The 20032-nt window shown below is 42.0% G+C and overlaps 1 protein-coding gene and 1 long non-coding RNA gene across 2 annotated transcripts; both read right to left on the bottom strand.

Moving 5' to 3' along the window:
• Positions 1–785: 785 nt before the first annotated feature.
• LOC126469785 (uncharacterized) lies at positions 786–19827 on the bottom strand. The gene is made up of 3 exons (XR_007586077.1): positions 19737–19827; positions 19585–19642; positions 786–838 (listed from the first exon to the last, which is right to left on the bottom strand). It is a non-coding gene; the product is annotated as an uncharacterized LOC126469785 (long non-coding RNA).
• Positions 3369–8220, bottom strand: LOC126469779 (uncharacterized). Its single transcript, XM_050097019.1, has 2 exons — positions 8124–8220; positions 3369–4188 (listed from the first exon to the last, which is right to left on the bottom strand). The coding sequence occupies exons 1-2, from the start codon at positions 8214–8216 to the stop codon at positions 3880–3882; spliced, it is 402 nt and encodes a 133-aa protein (XP_049952976.1). The 5' UTR covers positions 8217–8220; the 3' UTR covers positions 3369–3879.
• Positions 19828–20032: the final 205 nt, after the last annotated feature.

Genomic DNA, 20032 nt, shown 5'->3' with positions numbered 1-20032 from the left:
TGCCGTGTGGCACTAGCTGTAATGGCTAAGCCTGTGCGGTAACTGCTATAGACCGTATCGCGTTTAATTAAAGTGTGGACATAACACCCATCTTCCTTAGGTACACGTACATTATAACAAGACAGGTGACTCGCAGAACGGCGCGTCGATGTGCTCAGTGCAGCGCAGCGCGTGACTGCCTGCGTTAAGTCCGCCGTCTCATAGCTCTGTAAAAGCGCATCAGACGTGAACTGAGCCCCTGCCGTAATGCGGTCATGGGAAGTTAAATTTTTAACAGTATTTTCAGGCGAAACATACTTGCCTCTGTTGGCTGTACTGCTCCAATAATAAAATTTTTTAATTGTTTCCTTCCTTCCTACTATACTGGGCAGTACAGTGCGAACACATAAAAAAAATGCCTGCGATAATTGTTAAACGTGGAACCTGGTGCTACTTCCTCGACTGCTGCTGCCTTACCGTGCAGAGGAGGTTTGCGCTCCCTGCTATGACCCAGACAGCTATGCTGGAAGGACCACCCGAACAGACAGGTCTTTTGGGCAGGAGTCAGACGAATAGCAGTCCACAACACATGGAGCTCGTGGTCGTGGTGTGTGGTGTGTGTGCGTGGGGGAGGGCGGGGAGGGGGGGGGGGGAGGGCTCCTAGTCGTAGTGATGCCGAACCTCCTAAAGGAGATAACCTTAATTCAAAACAGGAAAGGACGCCTTACAAAACCTGGAGAGGTGAATCCATAGCCGTAGTGAAGGTTATGAGGAGACAACTCCAAGAGAAATCAAGTGAACTGGGATACCTAAAATAGGCATCCCCACCATCCAGCTACTTCGGCTACAAGTTGGTACCCTGTAATGAGGGAATTACAACATTACTCGCAAAAATCAAGTAGAAAAACTAACTGATCTTTTAATGACGACCAAAGCAAGGAAAAAAGGTTGAGAATAAACTGAGTGGGAAAATTTTGATTATAGCCACATGCAATGTGAGAGGAATGGGAACTAAAGACGAACAACTAACCAGGGAATTAAACACTGCAAAATCTGATATTGCTGTAATATGAGAAACAAAGAGGAAGCCACAACGCTCGAAGGAAATTAATGACACTCTCTCTCTCTCTCTCTCTCTCTATATATATATATATATATATATATATATATATATATATATATATATATATATATAGTGGAGTAAGTAGAAATGAACAGCTAAGAGTTGCAGTCGCAGCTCTGATCAAATGTACCGACACAAAATGGTTGCATTCATATGATTTCATAAATGAAAGACTGATGAGAGAAGAAACGCATCCAATCTACGATGCATTAAGAAGACGGTTAATGGAATACCTGAAACACAATATTTAATAACTGCTGGAGATTTCAATGTGGGAATAAGTAAATATACCATTAAAGGAATAGTGGGACACATGGAGAAAATCCTAAAAACTACAATGGAGGTCAGTTAAGAGATTTTTCCGCCTTCAGCCACTTAAGAATAGCAAAGAACTTTTTCCCCCATAAAGATATTCGTAAATTTACATGGAGTGCTAGGGTTACTAGATCTACAATAGACTAAGTTATTACAAATGAGAAAACGATCCCCTTAATAGAAGACACCATAATCTGCAGAGGATATGATTACTATTTCCTAGTAATATCAATCCTAAGAATCCCACTGTACAGTAATAAAAGCACAATCGAAAAACAAACACAAGAAGAAGCTTACAGAATACATTTGCTACGAGAATCAATCATTTGATGATTATACAGAAAACAAAATGATGCGTTAAAGACACCCAAAAACAGAATATCACTAGGGCAAAGACAGCCTCACTGGTGAATTATGTAAACATGCTTCAAAATCACTATGCTTAAAACTATTGAACTTTGTGAACACTTGGAAATACAGCAACATACCAGCAGATTAGCAAACTGCAGTTGTTACCCCGTTATATTTTTTTAAAAAAAAGGATATCAAATGACATGTGGTAGTTATCAAGATATTAATCTACAGAACTGTGGGTACAAGATATATACGAAACTAACAATAAATAGACTAAAAGTACTTTCGGAAACGTTTCTTAGAGATAAACAGGATGGCTTTCAGATGGGAAGATCTTTCTTAAGCAGTGTTCTTTCAGCCTGCCAAAATACTGAAAAACACAGAGAATAAAATCATCCCACATACGTAGCTTTTATTAATTCTGAGAAAGCTTTTGATGAAGTTAACAGAGTTGAGTTATGGGAAATTTTACAGAATAATGGTGTACTCCAGCATCTAATAAGTGTTATTCAAAATGTGTATCACACCACAAAATCAAATCAAAAAAAGGAATTCTGTTTGCAAGTACCTTCTGTGAAGGAGGGAGACAACGTGCCCTTTATTACCAACATTATTTAATACAGACTTAGGCGACGTATAAATCTATGACACAATTAAGTACTGCACCATTATAAGCTTAATAATAAAGTTATAAATACACTCCTGTTTGCAGATGATCAAATAATCTTAGTGGAATGAGAAGACAAATTACAGAGATCAACTTAGTCCTTGCACAAGGCAGCAAATGGTTATCATATGACAATATCTAAAATAAAACTAAAATAAAATCATTCCATGGTAAGGAGCATTTAAGAGCAAAAATAATAAATGATGACAAATAGCTACGATAAATAAATGCTATTAAATACCTGGGATGTGAAATCTCATGTATTAAGGCGCGTGTCACCTAACAAGTAAACTTCCGCAAGTCGCTTGCAGAAGCTACTTCTGCAAGTTCCTTGCATGTGGAAACACCCGCAGCAAGTTGACTTCCGCAAGTTTCGTCAACTTGGAGAAGTAGCTTCCGCAAGCTAGTGTAAACGGTTCTCCGTAGCTTGCTGCAATTATTTGCTGGACTTGCCAGTTGCGGGAAGTTTTTTTGGAACTTGCAGAAGTGTATACAGCACGAAATGTCAGTCTTGAAGTTCGTGTGGACGAGTGAACAAACACAATGACTTATTCAGCGAGTGGAGTGTTTTCCCGTGTTGTGGGACACACAACACACGGACTTTAAAAATCGGTTAAAAAAACAAGAGGCATTGGAAATTACTGCGCCAGAATTCGATATTACAGAGCCAGAAATACGGAAAAAATCCACAATTTGCGTACGCAGTATAATCAAGAACTAAATAAATCGAAGAAAAGAAAAAGTGGACAAAGTTCAGACGACTTATATAAAAGTAAATGGGAATTCTTTGATTCCAAGAAATTTGTGTTTCGTTCCTACACACCAAAAGAAACCGCTGATAATATGGTAAGTGAAACAAATTTAATATTCTGAATACAGTATTTATTACTTTTATTACAGATGTATTTATGTTTACTCTCTCATCAGAAATCAGTTGAAGTTTAAAGGCGTCTGTATTGCCAGGCTACTTCCCCTTCTAGTGAAACAAAGTAGTTTGTGGATTTGTTTCCGACTTGGCCATCTGTGACCAATTACATATGTTTATTGGTTCCAGCGATATATTCGTTTCTGTCCATACGTCTTTGCGCCATTCTCCCTGCGTCTGTAAATCTTGAGAATCAAATGTGCCAGGTGGGGCATAAATGGAATTTCTACTCTCTTCTGTGAGTAAAAAGTTGTGAAGAGCACAAATAGCTTTCACAATTTGCCTCGATTTCTCTTGGTTTAGAAGAATTTGCGTTCGTAATACTCGAAAATGTGTGCATATAAGCCCAAAAAAGGTTTCAGATACATTTCTTGCTATAGAGAGCCGATAGTTAAACACACGATTTTGCACTGGTTGGCATCTAAAAGGGTAGGGCTTCATAATACAGCTTTTTAGAGCAAATGCATTATCAGCAACAATGACGTAAGGTATCTGCACAGTTCTACCAGGTAAATGTCAAGGAACTGGTACATTCGAAGAATTAGACTCATGACATTCTGACATTCTACGATTATTAAAAACTCCCCCATCAGATATTCTACCATTACTGCCCACATCGAAGTATATAACTCTGTAGCCAGGTCCAATCAGTGCCAATAGCGCAATACTGTGGTTCCCTTTATAATTGAAGTACACACTGCCTTCTTTCTTGGGAGCCTGTATGACTATATCTTTTCCATCCATAGCGCCAATACAGTTTGGAAAATCCCATCTGTTCTCAAAACCAGTAGCGATTTGTAACCGTTCTTCTTCTGTTGAAAGTACCTAAAATTATAGAAAACAAAATCATATCTGAAATTTATTGCTTTGAAGATAAACATTACATTACAATGTTTACTTTAGGGATCAGAGAACGCCAGGGAAGATAATGAGTGTGAGACATATACAGTCCAGGAAAAATCACAGGAAAGAAGAATTAAAAAAAAAAAAACGAGGAAAATTCAGACACTATTCTAAACAAGGCAATAGAAGCGATGCACAAAACTGTTGATGAACATCAGGTGTTTGGAGACTATGTGGCTTCGGAATTAAGGTTATTAACACTGACGTCAAGTCGAAAAAAATTAAATTGGATAATACAAAAGGCAACACTCGAAGTATCTGAGGAAGATGAAACTATAACTAATTCTTGGATGACAGGTGAAAGCAGTTTCAACAGCACACCATCATAGAAAGTAATTATTATTTCTGATACTGCCCATGTTCATCATCCACAATGTAACTGTTTCGTACATTTTCTGATTAAGCGAATTATTTGTCTTTTCAAACATTCATGTAGAGCCACACAGCAGTCCGTAACAACTCGAGAGATTGTGCAAACCGGTACTCGGAAATGGTACATCAAAGAGTGAAAAATATCGCCTAAAAATTAAAAAAAAGTAATTCAGTGAAATAAATATAAATGTACGACTGTTGACAATAAATATTTATTTGACATTTACCTGTTTTATTCTCTTACCTGTGGCTAAACATCGAAGAGTAATTAAAAGACGAACTCTTGGTGATACAGCTTGCCGCATATTTGTATCCAGTTTCCGAATATTAGATTCTACAATTGACAAGAGGTGTTCGAAACTTGCAAAAGACATTCTCAGAAAGTTTGTAATCTGAGCAAAGTCCTCTGATTTCAGTTCGTTCAATAGTGCTTCTTGGAAAGTTAAGCATGAACGCCTCTGTGCCCATTTCTTTACCCAAACACTTCTCTTTTTCTTAACTTTTCGTTTTTCTTTAACAATAACAATACAACAACACTGGCGGCTGCTCTGGTTTGTGCACACGACACTGTAATCTACAACATGCCTGTCCCACAACGCGAACTGTAGTGGATACACTTCCGCAAGTACTTGCAGCAAGTTCGTGAAATTAATTTGCCGAAGCGACTTGCAGAAGTCAACTTGGGCAAGTTTTTGTACTAATGTAAACACCTCACCAAGTACTTACAGAAGTTACTTTCGTAAGTTACTTGCTAGTGGACACGCGCCTTCATATTTAATGAGCGAGAATACTGACAGTTGGTAGGTACTACAAATTACTCTCTCCTCAAAATATTTAGGAAAGAGACAGCTCTAAAATTTTATACTGTGATGGCAAATCCATTTCTAATTTATGAGACTTGGATTCTAAGCGGCAGCTAAAGGAAAAAGATGCAAGCAGCAGATGAGATTCCCGCGACCTATAGTTGGTTACAAACTCATAGACTGGATAAATAGAAGTGAAATAAAAAATTAACTTTGTCTCAAAGGCATAAGAGGAATACAGAAATAAATGGCAAGAAGACATTCAGAGGACGTCAGAAGAATAAATACCTAAATTAATATACAAATATACACTTCAAGGGGAAAAAATGTTGGGTATGAAAATAAGAAATGGAAAGATCAGCTGCTTTCTCCTTGAAACAGAAACAGGCGACGATGCCTGAAGCAAAAATGTACATGATACGATGATGGAACGAGGGACTGTCATTGTAATTTGTTTCGGAAAATAAGGCCTCCAACTCCACGGTTTAATCCATATGTCGGAAGAGTGTACTTTGTTTAAAAAAATTGGCCCTAGTACCTCTACAGTATAATTATTAAGTAGTAAAACTGTACTTTTTTTAAATAAAAACGAATCTCAATACATTCACAATGTAGTTGCTATGCAGCAAGAGTGAATTTGTAAATAACAAACAATCCCAACACCTCCACACTATAACTGTTACACGGCAAGAACGTTATAATTCTTTAAAAAAGAAACTGAACACCACCACTTCCACAATGTAACTGTTACATAGCAAGAGTGTAATTTGCTTAATGAAATGAACCACAACACCTCCACACTGTAACAGTAATATAGAAAGATGTACATTGTTTAAAAAATGAACCCCAACACTTCTGCAGTATAGTTGTTACGTAGGAAGCTGGTTCTTTGTTTCAAAAAGTCTCTTACACATACTAGCGAGGCAACCAGTAGAATACCAAAGTTGAATAGAGTAGAGGGGAGAAAGAGGGAGGGGGGTGGTGGCGCTAAAAAATGATCCAAGTGATAAGAATAACAAGGTAATGAATTATGATACTTGGATAACACACTCGAATTTAAAAACATGATGCGTCAGAAAGGAATTATCAGAACGGGACGGAAATCGGCAGGTGCGATGCAATCGTACAGGCAAACAAATGATTGACATCTCAGAAAACCTGCATGATTTATTCAAGAGAAAGAACTTCAAAAACTGAGCAAGCCAATAATGCGTTCGTTGACCTCTGATCCTCATGCAAGTAATTATTCGGTTTGACATTGATAGAATTGTTGGTTGTCCTCATGAGGGACATCGAGCCAAATTCTGTCCAACTGGCTCGTTGGATCGTTAAAATCCGGAAATGGTTGGAGGGTCCTGCCCAAAATGCTGCTAACATTACCATCTGAGGCAACAGCCGGCCAGTTTGCTGGCCAAGCACGAAGACAAGTACGAATAGTAGAAACTCTCGTCGTGTACTGGCGGAAATTATCTTGTTGAAATGTAAGGCCAGGGTGGCTTGCCATGAAGGGCAACAGAACGAGGTATATAACATCGTCGACGTACCGCTATATTGTAAGAGTGCGGATGACAATCAACGGGGTCCTGCTATGAAATGAAAGGGCACCCCAGACCATCACTCTTGGTTGTCGGGCGGTAAGGCGGGCAAAACTCGGCTTGGTATCCCAACACTGACTGCGGCGCCTCCAGACACGACCTCGCCCTAGACTCGCATTGACTGGAGTACAGTTGTCTTCAGTGACGAGCCTGGCCACCAAATATATGTTAGGAAATGCCCCAGCGGTGGGATACCAATCTGATTGTCACCCACTATAAGCCCGATAACCAGGAGTGATAGTCTGTTGCGCCATTTCTTGTCATTGCAGAATACCTTTGATTGCCATCCGTGGCGCAGCACAGTGGTACGTCGACGATATCTACACCCCTTCATGCCAAGCCATTCGGGGCTTACATTGCAGCAAGATAATGCCCGCCCACAAACGATGAGACTTTCTACTGCTTGTCTTCTTGGTTGCCAAATCGCACCTTGGCCAGCAAGGTTGCTCCATCTGTCTCCAACTGAGAATGTTTGGAGCGTTGTGAGCAGAGCCTTCCAACCAGTTCGGGATTTTGATGACCTGCCTGCCAATTGGACAGAATGAGGCACGATATCCCTCACGAGGACATCCAAATACTCTGTTAATCAATGCCAAGCCGAAGAACTGCTTTCGTAAGAGCCATGGTAGGACAAATGCTTTACTGAGCAGCTCAGTTTATAAAGTTCTTTCTCTTGAAAAAATCATCCATTTTTTCTGAAATTTTAATCATGTAAATAAACATCCTTGTCTGCTATCCAACAAATTGTTAATAAAACAGTAGCAATAAGTATACAAAATAAACACCCTTATCTGCCAACCAACCAATAGGATAACAGCCAACCACAACCTACCCTTCACAATCACCCTAGATGGCTGAGGGGGGAGAGGGGAGAGGGGCGATGGGTACCGTGAATCTAGAGAAGAGGATCATAAATCGAGGAAGGGGAAGGTAAAGATGTCATAAATCATTCTGCTCATATAAGCTTAGCCACCATACTGGGAGATCCATTGGCTGAGGATGCTATCAAGGACCTTCTGAAGACAGACATGAAGTTCATGAATCAATAGGGTGGGGCCTGAAAGGATATTTTATATGTTTGGCTTACCAGTTTCTTGGAGAAGTAGGGTCCTCGAAGTTTTCCACTAATGGTCTTGTTTTGTAGCGGATGGCAAAAACGTAGTGGTAGGATCAGGGACATTCTCTGGACTATCGACAGTAATGCTATCATGATTGAGCCCATTGTTTCACTTCTTTTAGCGAATGCCTGTTATGTCTTTAACATTTGTTGGTGTTTTCAATTCTGCAAAATAACTAAGTGTAAACGTCTTCAGCCTAAATGGCTGAGCACAACAATGTAAAATTGATCCCAGAAAAGGCACATGAGAGATAAATTCGCTGGAACAATCGTAAGAAAAGTATTTCATCCACAAATGAAGTGGCTTATAACCTCTACATTCGTTTTTTTGTTTAGTATTACTTGTTAGTCTGGAGTTCTTACAAGGTAGGTTGAGTATTAGAAGCAAAAATGGTCCACTGACTAGCACCATGTCATGGGTTTGTACAGGAAGCCTCTTCATCTCTGCATAACTGCTGCTACCTACATTCACTCTGTGCTGGCGTTAAGTGTCGCCAGCGCACCGGTCAGCAAAGATGTACTGCGAAGATCGACAGTAGGCGCTAGATCACGCGCGCCTATCCCGAGAGAGGCCAGAGACACACAGACAAGCAACATGCCGCCAACACCCTCTCGACAGGAAGTCTTTAGGCCGCCGCTGCCGACCGGAGGGCCTCAATGACTCACTATCCCAGTTGGCATCTGTCAATATATTGCTGAGCGGGCTCAGTTCGCGTCACAGGCTACGACAGTACGTAGCGACCAGATTAGTGACTATAGCAGGGTTGCCGATATTGTCTGCAAGAGAGCTATTATTGATGAGCTTGCACCACAACACCTGGACTCTATCTAAGTAAATATTCGTGTAAATAAAGAACTGTATGAATACACGTGTACATTTGTGTTGTAGAAAGAGCATATCATCCATCCATAACAACATCCTGTTCCTTGCGGTACAAGACGCTACACACTCAAATGCGCTTAACGTTCTCAAGCTTTGGTCTCCCTCTACAATGTTCACATCTCACACTTCGTTACTAAATTAATTATTTGTTGGTGGCTCAGGATGTGTTCTATCAATCGATACCTTCTTTCAGTCAATTCATGCCATAAATGTCTTTTTTCTCTAATAGATTCAATGCCTCTTCATTATTTGTCCGATTTACCCCTCTAATCTTCAGCAGTCTTCTGTAACAGCAAGTACAAAACATACTCTCCTCTTCTTGACTATAATGTTTACCGATGATGTTTCATTTCTACAGAATCTTTCCATCCAGACAAATACGTTAAAAAAACTTCCTAAAACTTAAATTTATACACACATCAAAAAACCTTTTGCATCACCTCGGTTCCGAGAGTTCCGGAACCTGTACAGAAATTTGGAATAGAGATCAACATAAACATCATTTCCGCCCTTTTTTTTTGTTCATGAAAACGAAACATTGCAAGCTGTACCACCATACAGTGAGACCTTCAGAGGTGGTGGTCTAGATTGCTGCACACACCGTACCTCTAATACCCAGTAGCACGTCCTCTTGCATTGATGCATGCCTGTATTCATCGTGGCATACTATCCACAAGTTCATCAAGGCACCGTTTGTCCAGATTGTCCCACTCCTTACCGCGAATCGGCGCAGATACCTCAGAGTGGTTGGTGGGTCACGTCGTCCATAAACAGCCCTCTCACTGTATCCCAGGCATGTTCGATAGGGTTTATGTCTGGAGAACATGCTGGTCACTCCAGTTCGTTAACGCCCACGCCCTATTTCAATAGGGCAACTCTCATTCTACACCTACATCTTCATCTACATCTATGTGGATACTCTGCAAATTACACGCAAGTGCCTGGCAGAGGGTTCATCGAACCATCTTCACAACAACTCTATTATTTCAATCTCGAACAGCGCGAGAAAAAAAACAAACACCTTATCTTTCCGTGCAAGCTGTGATTTCCATTATTTTATTGTGATGCTTGTTTCTCCCTATGTAGGTCGGCATCAACAAAATATTGTCGATTTCGGAGGAGAAAGTTGGTGACTGAAATTGCGTGAGAACATTCCGCCGAAACGAAAAACGCCTTTGTTCTAGAGATGTCCACCCCAAATCCTGTAACATTTCAGTGACTCTCTCACTTATTTTGCGATAATACAAAACATGCCACTCTTCTAACTTTCTCGATGCAGTCCGTTAATCCAATCTGGTAAGGACCCCACACTACAAAGCAGTACTCCAAAAGAGGAAAGACAAACGTAGTGTAGGCAGTCTCTTTAGTAGATCTGTTACATTTTCTGAGTGTTCTGCCAGTCTTTGGTTTGCCTTCCCCAGTACATTTTCTATGTGTTCTTTCCAATTTAAGTTTTTCGTAATTGTAATTCCTAGATATTTAACTGAATTTACGGCCTTTAGATTTGACTGATTTATCGTGTAACCGAAGTTAAGCGTAGTCGTTTTAGCACTCATGTGGATGACCGCACACTTTTATTTATTTAAGCCCAATGGCCAATTTTCGCACCATACAGATATCGTCTCTAAGCCGCTTTACGATTTGTTTTGATCTTCTGATGACTTTACTAGACGATAAACGCCAGCATCGTCTGCAAACAAACTAAGACGGCTGCTCAGGTTGTCTCCTAAATCGTTTATATAGATAAGGAACAGCAGAGGGCCTTGAGGAACACAAGAAATCACTTCTGTTTTACTCGATGGCTTTCGGTCAGTTACTACGAACTGTGACCTCTCTGACAGGAAATCACGAATCCAGTCAGATAACTAAGACAATATACCATAAGCATGCAGTTTAACTAGAAACCGCTTGTGAGGCACAGTTTGAAATCCCTTGTCAACAGCACTCAACACTTCGTGTGGGTAAGGTTGTGTTTCACATGAACGATCTTTTCTAAATCCGTGTCGACTGTATGTCAGTATACCGTTCTCTTAGATGTCATTCACAATGTTCGAATACAATATATGTTCCAAAATCCTGCTGCATATCGACGTTAATAATACGAGCCTGTGATTTAGCGGATTACTCCTACTACCTTTCTTGAATATTGGTGTGACCTGTGCAACTTTCCAGTCACTGGGTACGGATCCATCGTTGAGCGAGCGGTTGTATATGATTGTTACGTATGGAGCTATTGCGTCAGCATACTCTGAAAGAACCAAATTGGTGTGCAGTCCGGACCAGAAAACTTGCTTTTATTAAGTGATTTAAGTTGCTTCACTACTCCGAGGATATCTTCTTCTAAGTTTCTCATGTTGGCAGCTGTTCTTGATTGCCGGCGGTTTGGCCGAACGGTTCTAGGCGCTTCAGTCTGGAACCACGCGACCGCTACGATCGCAGGTTCGAATTCTGCTTCTGTCATGGATGTGTGTGATGTTCTTAGGTTAGTTAGGTTTAAGTAGTTTTAAGTTATAGGGGACTGATGACCTCAAATTTTAAATCCCATAGTGCTCAGAGCCATTTGAACAATTTGTTCTTGATTCTGGAGTATTTACTTCGTCTTCTTTGATGAAGGAATTTCGGAGAGCTGTGTTCAGTAACACTGCTTTGGCACGACTGCAATGAATAATATTTCCATTGCTGTCGCGCAGAGAAGGCATTGACTGTGTTTTGCCGCTAGCATACTTTACGTACGACCAGAATCTCATTGCATTTTCTGCCAGGTTTAGAGGCAAAGCTTCGTTGTGGAAACTGTTATAAGCATCTCATATTGAAGTCCGCGCTAAATTATGAGCTTCTTTAAAACATCGCCAATCTTGGGGATTTTGCTTTCGTTGAAATTTGGCATGCCTCTTTCGTTGTTTCTGCAACAGTGTTTTGGACCATTTTGTGTACGAAGGGGGATCAGCTTCGTCGTTTGTTAATTTATGTAGTATAAATCTCTCAATTTCTGTCGATACTATTTTCTTGAATTCAAGCCACATCTGGGCTACACTTGCATTATCAGTTTGGAAGGAGTGGACATTGTCTTTCAGGAAAGCGTCAAGTGAATTTTTATCTCTTTTTTGAAAGAGTATATTTTCCGTTTATTTTTGGAGGATTGATGCGTTACAATATTCACTCTCGCTACGACAACCCTTTGTTCACTTATCCATGTATCCGGTTTGTAACCTGTTATTAGCTTAGGATAATTTGTTGCTAAGGGGTCAAGTGCGTTTCACAACCGTTTACTATTTGCGTGGGCTCATGAACTAACTGTTCGAAATAATTTTCAGAGAAAGTGTTTACTCAATTTCGGATGGTGTTTTATGCGTACCTCCGCATTTAAACATGTATTTTCGCCAAGATATCGAGGATAAATTAAATTCAGCACCAGTATAATTGTATGAGTCGGATACATGTTTGAAATTAAACTCAAATTTTCTTTGAACCTTTCAGCAATTGTGTTATCTGAGTTGGGAAGTCGGTAAAAGGCTTCGATTATTATTTTATTCCTTTTGCCAAGAATTATCTCTGCCCATACTACCTCACATTAACTATCCACTTCCTCGTCACAAGATAAACTACTTCTAGCTGCAACAGACACACTATCCCCAACTGTGTTTAACCTATCCTTTCGGAATATCGTTAGGTTCTTCGCAAAAATTTGGTCTGAATTTATCTCTGTCTGTAGCCAGCTTTCAGTATCTATAACGATTTGAGCATCAGTGTTTCTATCAGCGCTAGGAGCTCTGGTACTTTCTCAACTCAGTTATGACAGTTTGCAGCTGTTATACCGATGGTTCCTGTATCTACGTTCTTCCTGTGTTCGACCTGCGCCCTTTGCGACTGAAGCCTTTTTTGCGTTTCCCCGGGACACTCTAACCTAAAAAACCGCCAAGCCACACAGTCACTTCCACTCGCGTAACCGCCTCCTGTGTGTAGTGGGCTCCTAACCTACTCAGCGGAACTCGAAGCCCAACCACGCTATGGCTGTAAGTCGAGAAATCTGCAGCCTGCACGTCGCAGAACCGTCTAAGCCTGTGATTCAGACCCTCCACTCGGCTCTATACCAGAGGTCCGCAATCGGTCGTGTCGACTATGCTGCATATGGTGAGCTCTGCTTTCATATCGCAAGCAAGACTGGCAGCCTTTACCACTTCTGTTAGCTGCTCAGAACCAGAGAAAATCTCTTCCGATCCAAAGCGACATACATCATTGGTTCCAACGTGAATTTGGCTGCTCCGTGTGTTCTTCATGGCATACAAAAGGACCCGTTCCACACCTGTAATGACTCCACCCAGTATCCACACGGAATGCTCAATGGCTTTCTTTCTCTTCTTGGCTGTCACATCCTAAGGGGCCCCATAACGCGCCTAACGTTGGAGCTCCCAACTATCAATAATCCCACCCTCTGTATATTGTCCGGATCTTGCAGGTTGAGAGGTTTCCTCTGAAAAGGCACAAGCGACTGCATCTGGCTGAGGGACAGTGTCAGCCGAGTATTTGTCAGACTAACCGGGGAGGCATTATGTGCAGCCCCCTGGGAAGTCTTTCGCCACCTGCCACGCCCTAAGGCGATCTCCAAATCATGCACAGGTGAGGGGTCAACCACAGTTCAATCAGTAACCAGGCCAGGCTGGCCACCAGTGTGGAGCGATTGGGCGACTCAGATGTGCCGGACGTCCGTTGGATCCGCACAGCCGGCCCACCACAGTGTTGCCCATCCTCTGCAAAAAATGGTTCAAATGGCTCTGAGCACTATGGGACGTAACTTCTGAGGTCATCAGTCCCCTAGAACTTAGAACTACTTAAACCTAACTAACCTAAGGACGTCACACATATCCATGCCCGAGGCAGGTTCGAACCTGCGACCGCAGAGGTCGCGCGATTCCAGACTGCAGCGCCTAGAACCGCTCGGCCACCCCGGCCGGCCCATCCTCTGCAGCTTCAAGCTGTGAAACCGAAGCCATCACAGCCTGGAGCTGGCAACGAAGTGTCACCAACTTTAGATCGCATCCATACACAGCAATCACAATCCCTATCCATACTAAAGACCGTGGTAAACTACATTACACAGACAAACAAGGGCACTCGACACACGCTATGGACCTCTACTGTAGACATGGAGAAAAACGCGAGATCTGTATCTACTAAATATTAAATTAACACACAGAAAGTCAAGTAATTAAACTAATAAAGTACACAGATTAAACTATACAATTCGCTCCAGGTTAGGAACTTGTAAAATGGCACAAATTTGGTTGCTTCCCTGTTGCTGCTTGTGTCTCAGCCGGCTGCTGCTACCATCTCCAAAAAAATGATTCAAATGGTTCTGAGCACTATGGGACTTAACATCTGTGGTCATCAGTCCCCTAGAACTTAGAACTACTTAAACCTAACTAACCTAAGGACATCACACACATCCATGCCCGAGGCAGGATTCGAACCTGCGACCGTAGCAGTCGCGCGGTTCCGGACTGCGCGCCTAGAACCGCTAGACCACCGCGTCCGGCTACCATCTCCCGAGCGTGCCTTAAAACTATGGATACTCTGCTACGGGCGTCGCCCACCCTCTCCTCGATCGAGAATGTAGGGGGCGTCTTGAAGCGTCGCAGCTGGGCTTCACCTGCACCTACCAGTCTGAGGAAAATGCGCGCCCAGGAGTAAGCGGCATGGGATGGGGTTTGACAGGACTACGTGTGAAACATGTGTAACGTCACCCATGGCGAATGGACACTCGTATTCGTAACCATGGTGGCTCAACGCCACATGTGCGTTTTGTGGCGTGTAGCTGAACAAATGTTCGCCCTTCAAAGTTCAAAGTGTACTCATTTCGTATGTACAGAACCGTCCGCCTGCCTACTAACAATTATTGCAATCTGCTTTGTCCTTCTGTGTACAGGTCTTTTTAAGGCTATCAGTGTTATGAGCGAAGATTTTGAATCATCTTTTAAGTACGTCAAAATTTAATGTAGTGCTCTTCACACGGTAATTAGAGAGATATTCGATACCAGCTGCGCCCCGCATCGTTACCTGCGTTTAAACAGTTGTTTATAAAGAAATGTTAACGCCGAAACTTACTATCCAATAGTATGCGCCATCGCAAAAGCGAATTGCGGCCAAGCAAACCGCGCGATATCGAAAAAAAACACCGCATTTTAAAACGATGGGAGAGGCTCACAGAATACATATCGCTCACAACTCATTCATGTACTTCTGGAACAAATTTTACGTGGCCGAGTAGCGAATTACAAAATGTGTAGCCGGCCGAAGTGGCCGTGCGGTTAAAGGCGCTGCAGTCTGGAACCGCAAGACCGCTACGGTCGCAGGTTTGAATCCTGCCTCGGGCATGGATGTTTGTGCTGTCCTTAGGTTAGTTAGGTTTAAGTAGTTCTAAGTTCTAGGGGACTGATGACCTCAGATGTTAAGTCCCATAGTGCCCAGAGCCATTTGAACCATTTTTTTGAACAAAATGTGTCAGAAAAGTGAGTAAACAATGTCACGACTGTTTGCGATGTGTCTAGCTCGGAAAAGATCGTGATTGTAGTGATGAGTATAGAGAGCCAGAAATCTACTGTAATACGTCTCTGTAAATAACGTTCCGAGATTTCTTGTTCTCTGCATAGGTTTAGAGAGTTACGGCTCTCAATACATGCTAGCTGCCAACGCAGAGCTGTCCGTGAAAGAAACGTGATGTGCCCAGATAAAAACCTGCCACTTTTAACGTTTAATCAAATGGTTCAAATGGCTCTAAGCACTATGGGGCTTACCATTTGAGGTCATCTGTCCCCTAGACTTAGAACTACTTAAACCTAACTAATCTAAGGGCATCACACACATCCATGCCCGAGGCAGGATTCGAACCTGCGACCGTAGCAGCAGCGCGGTTCCGGACTGAAGTGCCTAGAACCGCTCGGCCACAGCGGCCGGCTAACGTTTATTGTTGACTCTTTATTTATAGTGATCGAGAAGCCTGCCTTCTTCAAAGGAAACTGCAAGTATTAGAACTGGAAAGGCATGTTTGTTGGGATGATAAGAATTCTTGGTATCAGTATCGTCTCTCATTTGGCTCCACCTATGATGTAAGTGCTCGGCTCGACATGCCTTCTCAGCCCGGTGGTGCGTAACCTGGTGCCATTGCACAGTCTTGGAGCACACAGGTTAGACATCAGTATGACAGGTACACCCAGCTTTAGTTGCAACTTGTGGGACGGCACCCCGACAGGTCTAAATAATTCAGAAACTCTACAGGGTATGTAGTATCGTCGTCTCTTGTCAACACTGTATCATTTGGCATGAAGGTGGTTACCTCATCAGGTACTTGATGAATACTTTTTTTTACTGATGTTTGCCAGCCGGAGTGGCCGAGCGGTTCTAGGCGCTACAGTCTGGAATCGCGCGACCGCTACGGTCGCAGGTTCGAATCCTGCCACAGGCATGGATGTGTGTGATGTCCTTAGGTTAGTTAGGTTTAAGTAGTTCTGAGTTCTAGGGGACTGATGACCTCAGTAGTTAGGTCCTATAGTGCTCAGAGCCATTTGAACCATTTTTTAGTGATGTTTCCTTCGGATTCATTCTTGGGCGCAAGTACTGCTCTTTCACGTAACAACTTACCGTTGCTAAAATTTTTCTGCAAGCTCGGGAAAACCTCATTAATTAGCTTATCTTCTGAACTTACAACAGTTCAGACGCGGCTCTCAGAATTTATTAAGGCTTCCGCATCCATTGCCGGGCGGCCGTCAGCTATCTCGAGGACTTATTGTGCAAAGAAGTCAGACTCACGGTTGCTGTAAAGCTGTATACTCATTTTAGTTGTGAGATGCAATCTTTCTACGTTTGTCTATGGCAGCGAAAACTTAGTCACGTTACGCATCCCACGGGAACTGTGGTTACGTTGACCATCCGACGAGAATAGTTTTTTTTCTTTTTTTTTCAGAATAAAAGGTATCCCGTGTGTTAGTTCAGGGTATAGACTGTCGCCATTCCACAGTTCGTCGAAATCCGTCCAGCGCATCAGGGAAAGGAGTAACATTCTACCTAGATGTAGAAAGAACGAAGATAGAACATAAGCAACTTCTAGTTCTGTACAGCGCCAATTTTATAATATTTGTACGTGCGACAACGTTATCTGCACACACGTGTGTGCCTGTTACCAGTGGATACGTTCGCATATCATAATGACGTTCTATATGTAAAGGCACGACGTTACTCTGTCGTTGTGAGTCTTCAAGAGTGTCATAAACTAGGAGATACGCCTGGTGCTCAGCAGCTAAAATGTAACGGAGTTGTAAGTATGGATTAAACAATTTGAGGATTGTAAAAGCATTGTATTCATTACGTTGAATCGTATTATGCAGGACATATTAAAAGTATTTTCGCAACTACGATAAAACTCAAAATTTAAAGAGTAAATAGCTTCTTGTAAGAGAAATTATTGTTCCACACATCGCGGTGTATTTTTCGAATCAATTAATGTCTTGAACTAACACTTTTAAAAGTAGTATATGTGATAATTAAGGGTATAAGCTAATTGCATTCCAGATTTCTTCTAAATCTGGCCAGCAGTATCAGCGTGAAGGAGTGTCAAACATACAAACTTTCGCGTTTGTAACACATATGGGATAATTGGACAGAAGCGTTCTCTTTGGTAGGCGCGAAAGACTCTTCCTAAATCGTTTGTCAAAAATACTTTTTTTGTTGGGGCCGGTCCAGACTCCCTCTCGTGGCTCCGCTTATTAAAAGCAGCTGTAGGGCTCCGCGAAGCAAGGTCATCCGTGGCATCGCAGTCCGTCTGCTGGTTGGTTCCCCTGTGTGAGGTTGGAGTCTTTGAGCTGCCGAGGCCGCTGGCAGCCTACAGGGCTGGCACTGAACTTGGCGGCTGTTCGCATCATTAGCTGGCCACTGGTCCGCGCTTGTCCACTGCTCCCGCGCGTCGGGTTGTGTTCGCGGGGGAAACCACATCTGTGTCTCTAAGGACGGATGGCGCAATGGCCACTATACGTCCGGGAAAGCTGCCAGAACAGTCTTGTCCTTGCAGCTGGTAAACACTTTCAGCTGTCACACCGCAAATTAGTTGTTCGGAGAGTTTAACAATTTCTAAAGTAACGTTAGCGACAGCCCCGGACGGTGTACAAGTCCCGCCCATTCACCCCCCTCCACACCAATCCATATCCTAAGCTCTGCCCATGGTCTGCCACATGTTCCAACATCAAAGTTGTTCGTATCACAGATATGCCAGTCATAACAAGGGAGAAAATCAGTAGTTAGTACGAAATACAGTTTTTCCGGTACCATTGTGAAAAGAATTAGAAATATGTACATTGAATACGCGAGTTGAAAAATCATCAATAAGAAAGAAAAATAAAAATGGTATCCACACTGTCTTTTTTATTTCATGAGCTTTCATCTGCAGTATATCAAAAAATCTGATATTTGTTAACTGCAGTGAGCGCAAATTTCCGTCACCTCGCGTAGTGTAAGAAATTCTGTTGGGAAATATTAATTGGTAGTATCGCCAAGGATGCTGTCCATTATCTCGGTTGTCTAAAGTCAATGTTGTGCATAAACAAGGTAAAGTTGATGTCTTGGTTTGTTTCTGATTACCTCATAAAAGTTACATTTCCACAAATTTCACACTTAAAACTACTCATTTTAAACACTTTTAATTACACAAACTCCTAAGAAGTACTAACAGCACAACACTGCTAGTATGGACAACCGCAGTAAAACAAAAAACGACGAACAAAAACACGTGGACTGCAAAAAGTGGGGAACAAGCAAATTCTCACTCAACAAAAAACGACGAACAAACGCTCACACTGCGAGAAACGGCGAACACACTGTGAGAAAAGGCGAATAAACAAACGCTCACTCTGCAAATCACTACATGGGGACTACCAAAGATCATATTGATGCGCTCTTGGTTGGTGTGGCGGGGGGTATGTGTGGAGAGGGTAAATGGGCGGGACTTTTGCAAATGTCCAGGCTGTCGATAACGTTTCCTCAATTTCTATCAAGGGCGGTGCACTAGTAGTTTCTTCATTGAGTTAGCTAATTTTTCCACTAGCTACATGTGCGATAATTCGTTGGAATGTCGATTTCTCATATTTTTATGAAGTTTAATGAGCAACTGCTATCCAGGAAATGCTGATTTTGGATTCTCTTTCAATCAAGTCCTCGACTGCAAACTTACTTTAAATATCGGTCTGCAATTACCATCTTCAGGTTCTTAAGAATAGTCTCTGTTAAGTCTTATCTCTCCTCTTACAGGGCAGTATTGTTTTTCTGTTTATGTGAAACTTCCCCTTTGTATGTAAAGAATCTCAGTGCTGGAAAAACTCTTACGTTATTTGATTTTCAAACAGCTGAGCAAAACTTCATGTACTCAGATACTTCTCTCTTTACTTATTCTGATCATCACTAAACTGACACGCAATATTTTTAGCACAACGTCATCTGACTTTCAATAATCCCTACAAAAGAAAGGCCCTGATTAACAATTACCTATACCTTTCATGAATCACTTACCTCACAAAAATCTTCGTTACTCGAACTACTGCAATACAGCGAGCGTCAATACTGCCAGCTAAATAAAAGATTCTAACTAATGAATGCACTAACTACTGATAGGCATAGTTAGCAAATGAAAGATTTTGATAGAGAACAAACAATGTATTTACCTTAATAGTGTTCAAAAGACACACGTCCAGATCGTCTGCTCATAGTAACCTCTGGCATCTCTCTCCCCACATCCACCACTGCTGGCGCCTCACCTCCAACTGCCAAACGCTACGCACTGTTCTCATCCAACTGCCCAACACTACACTAGCGAATATTCGAACAGTGAGTCACCAGCCACAAACAGCACGCAGTCAGCAATTTTCATACAGAGCGCCACGTGGAGTCACCAACATAAAAACCTTAACAGCCTACTTACAAATGTACAATAGCTTCTTCCTGCTTAACATTTTAATAT

The sequence above is a fragment of the Schistocerca serialis genome, chromosome 1 (genome assembly GCF_023864345.2).
Source record: "Schistocerca serialis cubense isolate TAMUIC-IGC-003099 chromosome 1, iqSchSeri2.2, whole genome shotgun sequence".
Classification (NCBI taxonomy): domain Eukaryota; kingdom Metazoa; phylum Arthropoda; class Insecta; order Orthoptera; family Acrididae; genus Schistocerca; species Schistocerca serialis.
This window is presented reverse-complemented; position numbering and strand designations above follow the sequence as displayed.